This window comes from Protobothrops mucrosquamatus, unplaced genomic scaffold, assembly GCF_001527695.2.
Source record: "Protobothrops mucrosquamatus isolate PMUCROS unplaced genomic scaffold, P.Mucros_1.0 scaffold618, whole genome shotgun sequence".
NCBI classification, from domain to species: Eukaryota; Metazoa; Chordata; class Lepidosauria; order Squamata; family Viperidae; genus Protobothrops; species Protobothrops mucrosquamatus.
Window position 1 is genome coordinate 99613 of NW_015386914.1, and position 15505 is coordinate 115117.

Sequence of the window (15505 nt, forward strand, 5' to 3'; positions counted from 1 at the left end):
TCTTGCAACAACTGTACATACCATGTTACTTCAGAACACAATTCAGATAAAGCAATAAACTCTGCTTCCGCTGTTGAAATAGCAACAGTTGTTTGTTTTCTGGACTTCCATCCAATCAGAGTCCCTCCAAACAATATTATAATCCCAGAATTTGATTTCCTTGTGTTTATGTCATTTGCATAGTCACTATCAACATAACCACATCGCTTGCAGAAACTGCCTTCATGACCGTTTGTCCTATTTTAATAGGTCTCATCCGCTCAATCCGCCAGAGTCTGTCTTCACATGCTCGGGATAGACAAATCCTTTGCTCACCGAATGTCAAAGACACAACGGCTACTCTCGACCTGGTTTGGCCAGCCTGTCGAAGCTGTTGTCCGGGGTGTGGCTGCTGCGCATGTTACAGCTACTAGGATCCACAGGTGAGAGCTGAGTGTCAGGTGGGCACCAAAGGTGTACGAGCTGCCCTAAAAAAGCGATGTGGTATGCTGAGCGCACGGCAAGACACAAAAGACGCCCTGGTCAACCACTGCGCCCAGCAAGCGATGTGGTACGCTGAGAGCACAGCAAGACACGAAAGACGCCCTGGGCAAACCACTGCACCCAGCCCATCTCCAGCTGTCTCGACTTTTGTCCTGCCATTGGAACAAGATGGAATCTGGGAAGAGAGAGTGAGGCTGACTATGCGCACCTCTCCCTCACTTTAATCCAATCCATGCGCAAGTCTAAACATCTTGACCCAAGATGTCAAGGTCTTCATCGAAATCGATGGACAAACAACATCAACATAACACTTTAATTTAATCTGTATTTGAAGACCTAAATTTATAGTTCCCTTTAAATATCTGAGAACCCTCTTTACACCCATCCAATGTAAATTTGTAGGTGCAGCAGTAAAACGACTTAAAATGCTTACTGCGCAAGCTATGTCTGGTCTGGACCACTGTGATAGATATAACAAACTCCCTATTGCTGAGTGATATATCTCTTGATCACAGGTNCATTTTTGCTGCCCAGATAATGTAATTCTTTTGCCCTAAACGAGGCACAGAGCTTTCCTTAAATTCCATTGCAGCCATTCTGCTAATTCTGCCTTGTTCTTATACTTCTAAACATAGGCAATTTCTTCCAGCTTCAAATTACAATGCAGTCCTTAGTAAGCTCTGGGCCCATAACCTGTTAGAGAATTTTAATTTCTCTATTGGTAAAAATAAATCAGAAGCTCTCACAGTTGACTGCATTTAGCTGATTCAAATAAACTCTTTATATTCATATAAAAATATTTATAATACTGTTGTGTCCTGAGCCTGCAAGATGCAGGCTCGGGATGTTGCAAGAGTCCCGGGCATTTGCAGAAGCTGCCCGGGACCAGACTGAGCGGCGCCAGCCTTGTGCGCATGCGCAAGGCGGGAAAAGCCCGCCTCATGATTGGTTGAACTTGCCCGGGGATCAGAGGGTATAAATAGAGGCCTGTGTGCCTCTGCTCTGGTTGTTCGTAGAATGGAGCAAACAATAAAGACTTGTTGGAGATGTTTTGTCTCAAGCGCCATTATTCCCAGGACTTAACACTGGCGACGAAGGTGGGATCCAGTCTCAACAGCTAAGTAAAGCTAGAAGACTCACCCAAGAAGTCCGGGAAAGAAACGGCGTGGAAGTCAGCGTTATCCTGCCAGTACGAAATCGCTGGAGGGTGCGTGCAACCGAAGAAGAAGGAAACTTGATCGTCGATCATGGACAAGGTTGGGCAATTAGAGGCTTTCGACGTCTCTCACCCCGAGAGGTGGGAATCTTACGTGGCAAGAGTCGAGACGTATTTTCGCATCAACCAGATTTGAGAGGAAGGCTTAAAGGCTGCCACATTCTTGTGCGTTTGTGGGCAAGACGCCTTTGAGATCGCCGAGAGTTTAATCTCCCCAGACTCACTGGAAACGGTATCGTACTCCGACCTCAAGAAAACCTTAAAGGAACACTTCCAGCCTAAGCAATCAGTCATGGCTTGGAGGCACACGTTTCAACAGAGAGATCAGCGAGTTGGAGAATCAGCAAAAGACTACGTCGCGGCCTTGAGAAGAGCAGCTAAACCGTGCGACTTCAAGGACTTAGAAGAAAGACTTCGCGATCGCTTTGTATGCGGGCTGAGAAACTCAGAATTGCAGCAGAGACTGTTCGCCAGGGAAGATGTTTCCTTCCAAGATGCTCTGCGAGAGGTTTCAGCTGAAGAAGCTGCCGGCGGGGCGGTCAAGAACATGCGGCCCAAGAGAAACGTTCCTGAGACCGCCACTATTCACAAGGAAGACGTGCGTGAGGAGTCGGAAGAAGATCCTGAAGAAGAGGTGGATAAGCTTTATCAAGCTGCTGGAAGAAAGTCCAAGGATCGTCAGGACAAGGGCCCAGCTGAGCTTCGTTGCCTTGGATGCGGTGGACGACACAAGCGAGTTGAATGCCGGTTCCGTTCCGCCATTTGCCGAGCGTGCGGGAAGAAGGGCCACATCGCTGCGGTCTGCCTGGGTCGACAGAAGGTACAACCGAAGGAAGAATTGAATCTGAAAGGTACCAGGGTGCCCAGCCAAAACAGGGTGGGGTTCTGTGCAACACGCCGGAACATTTTAAGAATAGGCACACACAAACCCCTTAAANCCAGACCTGAAATGCCCCAGGCCCCTGTACACAGGTGGGAGGAAACACACACTCCATGGTCTAGAATACATGTAGATTACGCTGGGCCCTTTCAGGGTCAATTCTTCCTGGTTGTTGTTGATAGCCATTCCAAATGGCTGGAGGTCGTGCCTGTGTCTTCTACCACAGCCGCCAAGACTATCCAGGTGTTGAGGAACATATTTGCTGCACACGGGTTGCCAGATGTTCTAGTGTTGGATAACGGTCCTCAATTTACTTCTACTGAGTTTCAGGGATTTCTTCGGACCAACATGATCCGCCATGCTGCTTCGGCTCCTTTCCATCCTTCCACCAACGGTCTGGCTGAACGGATGGTTCGTGTCACCAAGGACGCCCTCAAGAAGCTGACTTACGGCAACTGGCATCACAGGTTGGCTGATTTTCTCTTGGCACATCGTACTACTCCGTGCACTGCCACGGGTAAGTGCCCGGCCGAACTCCGCTGGGGTCGTCGGCTCGTGACTAAATTGGACAGGCTGCATCCGGAGCGTGTAGCTGCACAGGTGTCTCAGCCACACCCACCACGGGTCCTACGTGAAGGTGATCCTGTCTGGGCCAGGAATTACGGGCCTGGCCACCTTTGGGTACTGGCTGTGGTCTGCAAAGTCTCGGGTCCTCTGTCCTACGAGGTGTCCCTGCCAGACGGCCGCGTGCTTCGCCGCCACATCGATCAATTACGTGTGAGGCGGGACGCGCCTATGGTTCCTTCTCAGTCTCCTCTGGGGGGGAGGAGGAATGGGAAATACATTCTGGGATTCAACATCAACAGCCTACATTGGCTGGGGAAAGGGAAACGGGTACTCAACACCCAACTTCCACAGGTGCTTCAGGTAGCAGTTCTTGGGAAAGGGAGTACATAGACACCCCCACACACACTCCAGCCTGGGAGTCCCACCGGTGGAAGACTAATTATCCACCCATATCAAGCAATACTCCAGACACGGAGAATACCTGGGAGCATACTCACAACTCACAACATGCAAGAGAGCAGGCAATACAAAGGGGGAACACGTCCCTTGCTGAAAGGGCTCAGAGGAGGATGTCCTCACGCATCAGGGCTAACAGGGAAGCATCCCTTGTCCCTAGCACTATAGAAACGAGCCAGGAATCCCACACTCCTTCAGGAAACACGGGAATGAACTCACAGGGGTTAGACAACTCCATTGAGGGTAGATCAACCAGGTTTAGCGACCAACAGGGCCCTGACTGCTCAATTACAGGAGACGGGCTGGAAAGCCAAGTTAAAGTCACTGGTCATTCACAGGGCACTTCACCTAGAGCAAGCGGCAACGGGGATAACAATACAAACTCTCCAGGTCTGAGAAGGTCGCTCAGGGTAAGAGGCCCTCCCAAATACCTAGCCAATTATGTAAGGTGAGCAGGTACATAGCAATAGCTGACCTGAATGCACTGGCTGGTTGTATTTAACGAAACAAGGTCGGGGGGGGGTCACTAGATCCGGTTCAAAGGAACAGTCCCACACCTTATACATTGTGTAACTTTATTTTATTATTAATTATATTACCATATATAGGATGGCGTCCATGTGGGCGCAATCTTATTTCATCCAGGGGGAAGGGGTGTTGTGTCCTGAGCCTGCAAGATGCAAGCTCGGGACGTTGCAAGAGTCCCGGGCATTTGCAGAAGCTGCCCGGGACCAGACTGAGCGGCGCCAGCCTTGTGCACATGCGCAAGGTGGGAAAAGCCCGCCTCATGATTGGTTGAACTTGCCCGGGGATCAGAGGGTATAAATAGAGGCCTGCGTGCCTCTGCTCTGGTTGTTCGTAGAATGGAGCAAACAATAAAGACTTGTTGGAGATGTTTCGTCTCAAGCGCCATTATTCCCAGGACTTAACAAATACCATATATTCTTCTTCATAGTAACATAGCATAAATGAAGACTTCTTACAGCAGAGACAGACCAGAGACCTGAAAAACTGAAACCCAGCTTCTAACTCAATAACCTTTTGCACAGACTCAGTAGCACTTTCTTCACATTGGCTGACTGAGTTACCACATGACTCTTCCTGCTCATGAATATTCCAACAATTTGCCTACTTGCTTTTCACCCCACTTCAGAGTATGCTGAATATTGAGATTCTCAGTGTGCTCTATATGCAACAATCATTGAATCGCTGGAGCTGAATACCTTTTCTGTGTCTTGTGATAACTGTCCAAAGGAGCTAATGCAATGGTATTGCTCTTCAATTACATGAACAGGTACTGTGCCATACAGACAGATGCCAATGTGATATATTGGAAGGGGTCAATGCATCGACTCTCTATCTCCTCAACAATATCCCCCCCAACCCCCCTGAGACACTCACGCTCAGTCATTTTCATCACCTGTTCCCTAAATCGAATATAGGCCTCTCTTAATATATCTACATCTTGTCTGCAATAGTAAGCCAGAGCCTTCTTTAGTTTAAACACAGTACCTGTATCAGCAGCATGCCATTTCATGAATTCTTCTCTCTCCCCGGGCATCATGGTTTCAGGGCTGTAATACTTGGTTTCAGGGAGTGGTCCCACATAGTCTTGATTGGCCATTGTATTGAACAAGTGGGGGAAATATCCTTTGCTGCCTTGAAACCCCATAGCTTTGGATAATTTGCTTAATTTAAGGGACAAAAATGAGAGGCTACCAATAAATCAAATTTTATAATCCGGTAGGGTGATACACAGCAGTTTCCCCCTGACTTATCAGTTGAACCCTAACCTTTTCACGGATCAGCTGCCTCAATACTAGGTACCTGTCATAACCTTTGGAGTTGTGAGCGATAAAAGTACATCCTTTAAACTTATGATTTATAAATTTCTTTACAAACTGCTCCAGGCATCTAACACCATAACAATCCCACCTCACAACATCTTTATCATACCCATCCTTCAACATATCCCTGGCGCATGCATAATTAGGTATATGGGTGCCTGCCTCTTGACAGCATTCAAAATAATAAATGATGTATCTTTCGCCAATTCGCGGTCGGCCCAACGATTTTAGAAAGCATAAATGCCCTTCCAAGCTTTCAACCTTCTCAGAGCACTGTCCACACTTGGTTTCCTTGCACTTTTTGTGGGGGTTAAAGACGTAAACCCCACACGTTTCACAATATTCTTTATTCTTACAGTCAACTTTTCCCTCCATAGTGAGTTGTGTGTGTCTTTCAAGACACACCTTAGACCGGCAAAACTCTTTGCACTGACAGCAGTGCATCTTCTCCTCCTCCACCTGCTGACATTTTTGCTTGAGGCATGCTCTGCAGATATATTGACAGCCATGACTAAATTTGTGGTGGTAGGGTGTGTGACAGAATTTACAGAAATAGCGTTCACCCAGGAAGCCCTTGATATTTTTGATGCCATAGTAATGCTTGTCGTGTAACAATATAAACACTATTTTTTCTTGCTATGACAAAAAACCTCCACCCGTCCTGCGTATAAAACAAGATCTTTATAGTGACCCTTACATTTTCAAAGAGGTGTATCTGAGAAAAGTCACTCCTGTTTTCTGTGGAAACACCCAGTCTGCTGTGAAGTTCCCTGGCCCTGGTAATAATTTCTTAATTTCTAACATCCACACCAATCAGGCAGAGCAAACAGATAGCAAAACACAGAAATTCACCTTCCACATTGAAATCTACTAGGTGTTCTCTTTTTTTCTCCAGCACTCTGGTGAGTAGCACAGTGTTTAACTTCCTAAGCCCTCCCCCTCTTTGTTCTTCACAACAGTAACCACTAATTGTAAATTACCCCCCCCCCCCAATATCTCTGCCTTACTTTGAAGCAGATTTTCAACACTGGTCAGAAAATCATCAGCATTTAAATCATTCACATGCCTCCTAAGAGAAAAGAGAGAATGATTTAACCCCTCTGCATCCAACCGGAGTTGAACAAAATCGTTTGGACCTATGTCCCTAGCAACATTATCCAAAAGAGTCTGTATCGCATTATGAATAGCCTCTATAGCATCTACAAAAGACTGGATTCAGTCAAGATTAACAAATCTATATCGATGATAGTATTCCACAGCCCTGAAATTTCAGATAGGCTTCTCCCATGCCTGCACCATATCCAGATAAACATCGTTCATATTCTGAGAGTTTGCGGAGTTAGAGGCTTGTAGCTGTGGCATAGAATGACATATCTCCCCTTCTGGATGAGATACAGAAATAGGATCACAATTATCACTGTCTGCTGGGGATGCGGGAAGTCCACCTCCATGCATTTTTGCTTTTTTGCAGGCCGGCTCTGGTTAAACAAACAAACAAAAGGTTATCACCAACATTCCTAATAATGTAATACCAACCCCCCCCCTTTAGTTTCTAAAAAATAATACTAATGGTTTTGTAGTTGGATAAAATGCTAGATATTATACCTCCTAACAGCATTTGTGTTGTGTGGCTTGTGGAAGGCTGAGGTCTCATGTCATGCTGGGCCCCTTGGTGCACTGTGGGGAAATGTGAGATCCACGAATGGCTGATCATCCTCCCATTCTGAAGGAAAAGAAAAATCCCAATGGTCAGAATTGTTGCAGAAATGTTTATAAGAATCTAAATGTATGAAAGTATGAAAGACAAATACCTTCATATACCCTCAAACATTCTGAGTCTGTCAATTCATTCTAGTAAAAGAAAACAATCAATCAAACAAGCAAGCAAGCAGACAAGAATGTTATAAAACTCCATTTTGCATCTAAGTGTTTCAAAAATTAGCCATAAAACTACTTACAATAGTAGCTTCCATTCTGAAAAGGGTCTTCTTAGCAGATCAAATGGCTCCGGAGGTATGGATATGCCAGAAACCAGCAAACATGACTGGACCAGTATGGACCCTGCTTTTATACACGCTGGCGATGTCACAAATTAATCACATCAGAGGAGATGTGTTCTTCACACCTTTTGCAAAACTGGCCACCCTTAACTACCCAGGAAGCTGCATTTGAATAGTAGGTGATGTTACAAATTAATCACATCAGAATTGGTGAGTTCTTCACAACTTTTGCAAAAATGGCCACCCTTAACTACCCAGGAAGCTGCATTTGAATAGTAGGTGATGTTATAAATTAATCACATCAGAGTTGGTGAGTTCTTCACAACTTTTGCAAAACTGGCCACCCTTAACTACCTAGGAAGCTGCATTTGAACAGTAGGTGATGTTACAAATTAATCACATCAGAGTTGGTGAGTTCTTTACAACTTTTGCAAAACTGGCCAGCCCCACCTCATCAGGAAAACCCGATTGAATGAGCATCTGCCAAGGTTAAACAGGGGTCAGCAAAAGAAAAAAACGTAATACATCGTTCATGTGATTTGTAAAGCACATTTTATTATAAATTTCATAGTGTTAACAGTTTCTTGTAATTAATTTCTGTTACATTCTGGCATATGAACCTCTTCAGAGACAATGGCAATTCAGCTTCAATCTTTGACATTAATGACAGTGGTTTACTGTTCTTCTCGATATGCTGTATGAATGTCTTGAGCTCACCAAGGGAATCCCGGGTGAAATATAAGTAATTCATTTTGTCAGAAATACTGATGATGATCCAGAGAACATGAAGCATAGAAAGTCTAAAGCATAAGTTATTAATAAGCTCTGTTTCACTGGTAGTATCCACATGATCTTCATTTGATTGTAGACATCCCATTAAACAATGGTGTAATATTTTAATGATACACGCTTTCAGAATCTGAGGCATGCTGACATTTTGAGACTCCACTGTTTCTAAAGCAGGAAATAAGGTAGATTTAGGCTAGCTGTTTCAACTAATCAAAATATTGTTTTCTTAATTTTTTTTATATTTACTTACCATTTGATGCTTTGCAGAACCTGCAATAACAAGGCTTTATAAGTTCGTTCTCTTCAATGAAGCCATATAGCTCAGGTCCTTTTCTTATTCTATGCCCATGCTTGGGAGGTTTGAGGATCAAATTTACATCAAACAAATCTCCATCAGTATTTGCCATCTTCAAAAGACTGCTGGAATTAAATTGCTAGCTGTTCAGGCCTGCCCGCACAAACTCGCCTGCCCTTGCAATGACACGTCCTCGAGCCTTGCGCATGCCCAGAATCACGGGGGGTATGACATGCCCGGGCATGTCCCAAACAAGGCCTAACCCCCTTTTTTACTAGTAGATACAAACATGCATGCCCGGAATCGCGGTCCTGATATGCCTGAACAAGGCTTAACCCCTACTTGCCGCCTGGCTGCTTGCCTCTTGTGAGCATTTTAATTCCTGTTAATATTCCTTGTCTTTTGCTGCAGGGGGGATGTCAGAATAAAACATTACGTGTACATGAGGATTTCAGGGTGCAATTGGCAAAATATGTGTCTTTAGATTTTTACAAAGGTAAAAACCAGCTGCAGGGTTTTAAAAGGACTGTGGTTTGGTTTTTTCCCCCTGCATTCGAGGAAATTATTTTAAAACTGCCTAGAAATAAATACCTTTTAGAAAAAAGGGGTTTAAATGCAGGCTCTGGCTGCCATTTAGGGGCTCCTTTTTCCCAGCTTTTGAGGCACTGATTTTTAAAACTCCACAAAAATTAAAAGCATCATTAGGCTAGAATGATTAGAAATAAAAAGCATTTTTTATTTTTTTTTATTTCACAGCTCCCCAAAGTAGGGCTTCTTTCCCAAAAACACAGGCCTCTATTAATTATTCACTTTACTTAGCTTTTTTTGGTTTTGAATGTCCATAGAATTAGTCTAGGGTTAAGCTAATCATGTACCCAGAGGATTGACTGCCACATCTTTCTTGACGGGGTTAGGTTCAACACGCCTTATCTGAAAATAGGGCTGCTATGGCTACTCATGCTTATCTTGATGGGCTTAGGCCAACACGTCAGTTCCGCTTAGGGCCATGACCTGGTGACGTAATCAACACGTGGGTTTGTTTACTTTGATGACGTCACTGATCAAAAGTGCTGATAATTTTCATTAAAAAAGGTATACACTACTTCTAGTAACATGTAAAAAATAAGAAAAGGAAATGATTGGTTCATTAATGAAAGAACATAACAAGAAGGTGACAAGGAGCAGGGAGAAAGCAGAACTGCTTAACTCATTTTGGGCATCTGTCTTTATACAAAAGGAAAAAAACAGTCCAACCTATCAAAAAAAAAAAACAACCTGTAAAATGCAGATTGGGAATGCAAGTCAAAGTAAGCAAGAAAATGGTAACAGAACACTTATCTATCCTAGATGAGTTCAAATCACCAGAAGCAGATGGATTATATCCCAAGGTTCTGAAGGAATTGACAGACATGATTTCAGAACCACTGAATCATATCTTTCAAAGATGCTGGAGCACCGGGGAACTACCAAATGACTGGAAAAGGGCTAATGTAATTCCCATCTTCAAAAAGGGGGGAAATGATCCAGGAAACTACAGACCTATCAGCCTGATGTCAATATTTGGGGAGATTCTAGAAAAGATAATCAAGCTATGAATCTGTGAACACCTAGAGGCAAACAAAGTTATAACCAGAAGCCAACATAGATTTTTAAAAACAGATTATTCCAAATCTTATTGCATTCTTTGACAAAGTGACAACATTAGTGGACTAGCAATATTCTATGGATATAATTTACTTGCATTTCAGTAAGGCATTTGATAAAATAGATCACAACCTACTACTTGATAAAATATGGGCTAGACAGCATCACCATCAGATGGATTTGTAACTGGCTGACAAAATGCACTAAACATGTAGTCCTTAATGGAACTGCATCTACATGGAGGGGGGTATGCAGTGGGGTGCCCTAAGTCTCTGTCTTAGGCTCAGTATTCAATATCTTCATCAATGTTTTAGATGAGGGGATAGAAGTGGAATTCACCCAATTTGCAGACACCAAGCTGGTAGCCAACATTCCAGAAGATAGACTCAAAATACAGAAGGAACTTGACCGACTTGAACATTAGGCCCTATCTAACAGAATGAAATTCAATAGTGAGAAAAGTAAGGTTTTACACTTAGGCAAGAAAAACCAAATGCAAAGGTATAGAATAGGTGGTGCTTGGCTAAATAATAGTAACTGCAAGAGGGATCTTCAAGTCCTAGTGGACAATCACTTAAATATAAGCCAGCAGTGTTCTTTAGCTGCCAAAAAAGCAACCCAGTTCTAGGCTGCATTAACAGATGGATAGAATCAAGATCACATGAAGTATTAGTACCATTTTGTAATGCATTGGTAAGACTACACTTGGAATATTACATCCAGTTTTGTTTGCCATGTTATAAAAAAATTGTTGAGACTCTGGAAAGAGTGCAGAGAAGAGCAACAAAGATGATTAGGGAACTGGAGGCTAAAACATGAAGAATGGTTGCAGGGATTTGGTATGTCTAACATAATGAAAAAAGGGGGGTCATGATAGCAGAGTTTCAATATCTAAGGGGCTGCCACAAGAAGGGGAGGTCAATCTATTCTCCAAAGCTCCTGAAGGCAAGACAAAAAGCAGTGGATGGAAACTAATCAAGGAGAGAACCAATCTAGAATAAAGGAGAAATTTCCTGACACTTAGAACAATCAATCAGTAGAACTATTTGCCTCCAGAAGTTATAAGTGCTCCAATAGTGGAGGTTTTTAAGAAAAAAAATGGACAACCACTTGTCTGACATGCTTGAGCAGGGGGTTGGACTAAAAGACCTCCAAGTTCCCTTCCAACTCTGTTATTCTGTTATATCCTAATAGTTTAAATAGAAAATACAGAAGTACATACTTGACATGCTTAATAAAATTAATTTAGTGTAGAACCTATGTGTCAAAGATGATGGCTACATTTTTCTCCACCATTTTCTAGGAATAAGTCCCACTCTATTCAGTGAGTTTCTTTTTATTGTACACATACAATGGATTCCCACTGGACAATATAAAGAGCAAATACCAGGAGCCTATACTAGAAGCAAGGAACTGGATATCTAAAACTATGAATCCAACACCATTGTGAACCTGCAAACAAATCTCCAGCTCCCAGATTGTATCTGCCCAGCACATCTGGGTCAGGCTGCTAAAATGTAGCTGCAAAATGTTTGATACAAATTTTTCCTCCTTACTATCAAAAAAATTAAGGGTAAGCAAGTGTCTGGGAATTTGTTCAGAGCCAAGTGTCAGTAACCTTGGCATCAGAAATTAGCAATAGGAGTTTAGGATTTTTTTTCTTTTTCAACGGTTTAAGAGTAGAGTAGAAATGGTTCTTCTCCTGCTCCCATTTATACTTTTTAACACCGTGCAAAATATGACCCCAAAATTATTCAACCCTGTTTCTTCATCTTCTGCAGAGTTGGCTGTTCTATAGTTCTAGGAAACAAGTAAGAAAGAAAGGACACAATTAAGGTATTGAGTGCAATGCTTCAACTTCAGCTTACTTTCTAAAATTCCTAGTTATAGGACAGTTAAGATACTGAATAGAAATACTTTCCCAAATGTACTAAGATCATTTCTCACCTATTGATATGTTTCCAAATCCAAGAGTAATTAACCTTTCCTTGTGTTCATTAAGTTGATGCTTTGATTCAGCTAATATGCCATTTGTCCACAAAAGCAAATTTGTGAACACTGAATGAATTACTCCAAACCTAAAAAATAAATAATGCAAACACATTATATTATAGACATAATTTTCCAGTATGAAATCTTGATGATATAACAACACTACATGTTTTTATGTACCTAAATAAACACACTATACCAACATTGCTCTAACCCACAAATGCATTCCACTGAAAGAACAGGCTGGGGAAACTATGCTGAGCTGCTGTCTAGAGTCCAACACCTTCATCAGTAATGGGGGGACAGCTTCTGTCACTCTGAGGCAGCAGCTACTCTTTGTGCTTCTAGATCACCCTCTCTTCCAACAGAGAGAGAAGAACCAGCACTGATGAGCAACAAAGGCTTTTTCTCAGTCCTGCAAACCCATATTTCTTGCAGAACTTGTTTCCCTGTAAGTCAGACCCTTTCAGGTTCATAAATGAAAATGGAACATTAAATATAGCAAAGCTTTCCAAACTAACTCACCAGACAATCTATACTCCAATTGTCAGACCCTCATTTATTATATGCTTTTTCTTTCTATGTTTGGGTCTGCCATTCTGTTGGGAGGAGGGAGGAGGAGGCTGTGCTATTCTGCTGGGAGGGGGGAGGTTGCTATATGCTTTGATGCATTAGGGTGTAAACGGAAGAAGGAATGTGCCCTGGGCCATCTGTCTTGTCTCCATGCTGAGGGGAGGAGAGCGAGAAGCCGAGAGGAAACGGAAACCCTGAGAATGGTGCCTGGGAACTGCGCTTATCAATTTGATTATCATAACACCTTCACACCTGAGGATTGGATGAAATCAAACCAGACATTTGGCTGTTGGGCTGGGATCTGTAAGGGATGCTTTAACGTAACGTTTTGCATAGGAAAATACTAGATCTTGCTTTGCTTTCTTGTTGTCACTACCTCTCAATAAAAGTTCCTTTTGAGATAATGCCTGTCTCAAGAATTCTGTTTTCTTGGGAGGACTAGCTGAGGCAAGACCTTACACCAATACTATTTTTCAGTCTACCTTTGTCCTATATCATTAAATTAATAGAGTGCAGTGATCCTCAGTATGTCAAAGTTAAATTTTCATGAGAAAAGGATGGTTACTGGTGAGAAAAAGGTAGAGGAGGAAGAGCCACAACCAAGGCAACACTCAGATAACACATGTCTTAGTCCGCACCAGGAAAGTAAGTTGAGAAAACATCTCAGGTTTGACCCTCCCTAGTTCCCTTTAGGATAAAGAGGAGGTCATTCAGAGTTGCATGATTCAGATACAGTAACCCTATAATAAAAGTAGTTTCAGTATTCATGACTTTGGTGTTCATCTTTGGTCTACCTTGAAGGGCTGACATCACCTTACCCTGGCAATTACTGAACACAATTTAATACTATATAGACCAGGTCTATATTCATCCTCAAATGCAACCAATAATCTTTTTTTTTTTAAAAAAACCCTGCCATTTATATTTTATTTTATTAGTTTATTTGTTTTATTTTACTTATTTTCATGATTATATGGCTACCTATCCCTACAATAACTCTGTGGCTGACAACTGTCCATAAATCATAGTTAAAAACAAAGGTACCTCCCCAATATGGCAGCAGACCAGACATCCCCACAGCTCAACTCCCACTCTAGCCCTATGTTTGGGGGAAGAGCCCTTTCTTCACAGCCCTCCATAAAGCTAAAAGGGGCAGGATCCCCCCTGACTTCAAGTGAGGTGGGCTGTTCCAAAGGGCTGGGGCAATCACTAGAAAGGTACTTCACCAAGGTCCTACCAGATGGCAACAATTAAGGAAGGGGACCTAAAGTACACTCACCCTGTCTAACCTAGTAGAATGGGCAGGTATCCTCAGGGAGCAGTGAACCCACAAGGGTTCTATGTAGGGTTTTAAAGGTGATACGTAGAGTCTTGAAATGAACCTGGGAAGCAAAAGGAAGCCAGTGTAGTTCACATAGCAGTAGCGTTACTCAGGGCACCCAAAACTGAAACAGTTGCAGCTCCTGGATGTCTTCAAGGGAAGCCCCATTTACAGCATTGCAGTAATCCAAACAGGAGGTAACAGGTCACTGTGTGCAAGGCCTTGTGGTCCAGGAATGGGTGCAGTTGGCATACATTTGTGCAAAGACCTTATTGTCCACAGATGCTACCTGCTCTTCTAGCCGGACCCAGGAATCTAAGAGGACGTCCAAATTGTGCACCAGATCTTTAACGGGAGTGTTATTGTCAGATCTGCCATATTCAGCTTAACGCTTTACTGGCATCTACCATAAATTGTTAGGGGGCTGGAGGGAAGAAGAAATAGGCAATCGGCATGTAGAGAGTAGAAATGAGCCAAGAGGGAAGGGGTGGCACATTTGACAGAAGCCAGAGGTGTGAGAACCAGCTCGTTCCATTCTTAAAGGCCGTGGAGCCTGGGAAAGGAATACGAACTGCACCGAGTGGCATCAAACATCTGAGCAGTTCCCAAAACACCTATGCGGCACACCATTGGATGAAGACAAACCGGCCAAAGGGGAGAGGGTCAGGGAGAAGGGGAAAATCTATAACTGTTTGCATGGGAACTAGCCTGCTTTCACTTCAACTACTAATCTTTAATAAAAGAATCTATAACCTTTATCAAATGGAGTCAAGGGTCTTTCTTTCCTAGGGACCTACAGTAGTTCGGGCATGCCTGACAGTTACCCTATCCAGAGTTAGAGATATCAATTCTCCTGTTACTGGAGATGGGGACAGGGGAGACTAAGTTGCAGTTGATTTCTCACAACCTCCAGACACCGAGCCAGGATCTGAACAGCAGTATCTGCCCATACCGGGTACTAATGTATAATTAGCTATCATTAGCATATTTTTTTTTATTAAAATTTTTATTATTTTCATCATAAAAACATTACAAATATTCCACAATGCTATAATAGAAAAACCCCCATCCCCCACCCACCCACCCCCCGGACTTCCCAAACCTATCCCAGGATAGTATTCAAATATAAGTAAACAAATATTAACATCCCTAACCCCACAAAGTATACTATTCTACATGGGTAGGTAAAATATATTTAAAAAAAAGAAAAACAAGTTAACTAAAAACCTAAATTATATTCCATCACTCTATACTTCTTTTGAATATAAACAATCCATCTTCTCCATATTAGTAAAAATTGTTCATTTGAGTGGTTCTTCAAATAAGCCGAAATCTTTGCCATTTCAGCAAGATATGAAACTTTCAATCTCCAGTCTTCCATTGTAGGTAAGATTTTACTCTTCCAGTTTTGAGCTATCAACAAACGGGCAGCAGTTAAGCAA

The 15505-nt window shown here is 42.7% G+C and overlaps 1 protein-coding gene across 1 annotated transcript in view; it reads right to left on the reverse strand.

Moving 5' to 3' along the window:
- The window catches only part of OTOP1 (otopetrin 1), a 162542-nt gene that overhangs the window by 66840 nt on the left and 80197 nt on the right, over positions 1 to 15505 (reverse strand). The window contains exon 4 of the mRNA XM_015817660.1: positions 12125 to 12255. Within this exon, the coding sequence (XP_015673146.1) occupies positions 12125 to 12255 (131 nt within the window). The remainder of the gene's footprint in view (positions 1 to 12124; positions 12256 to 15505) is intronic.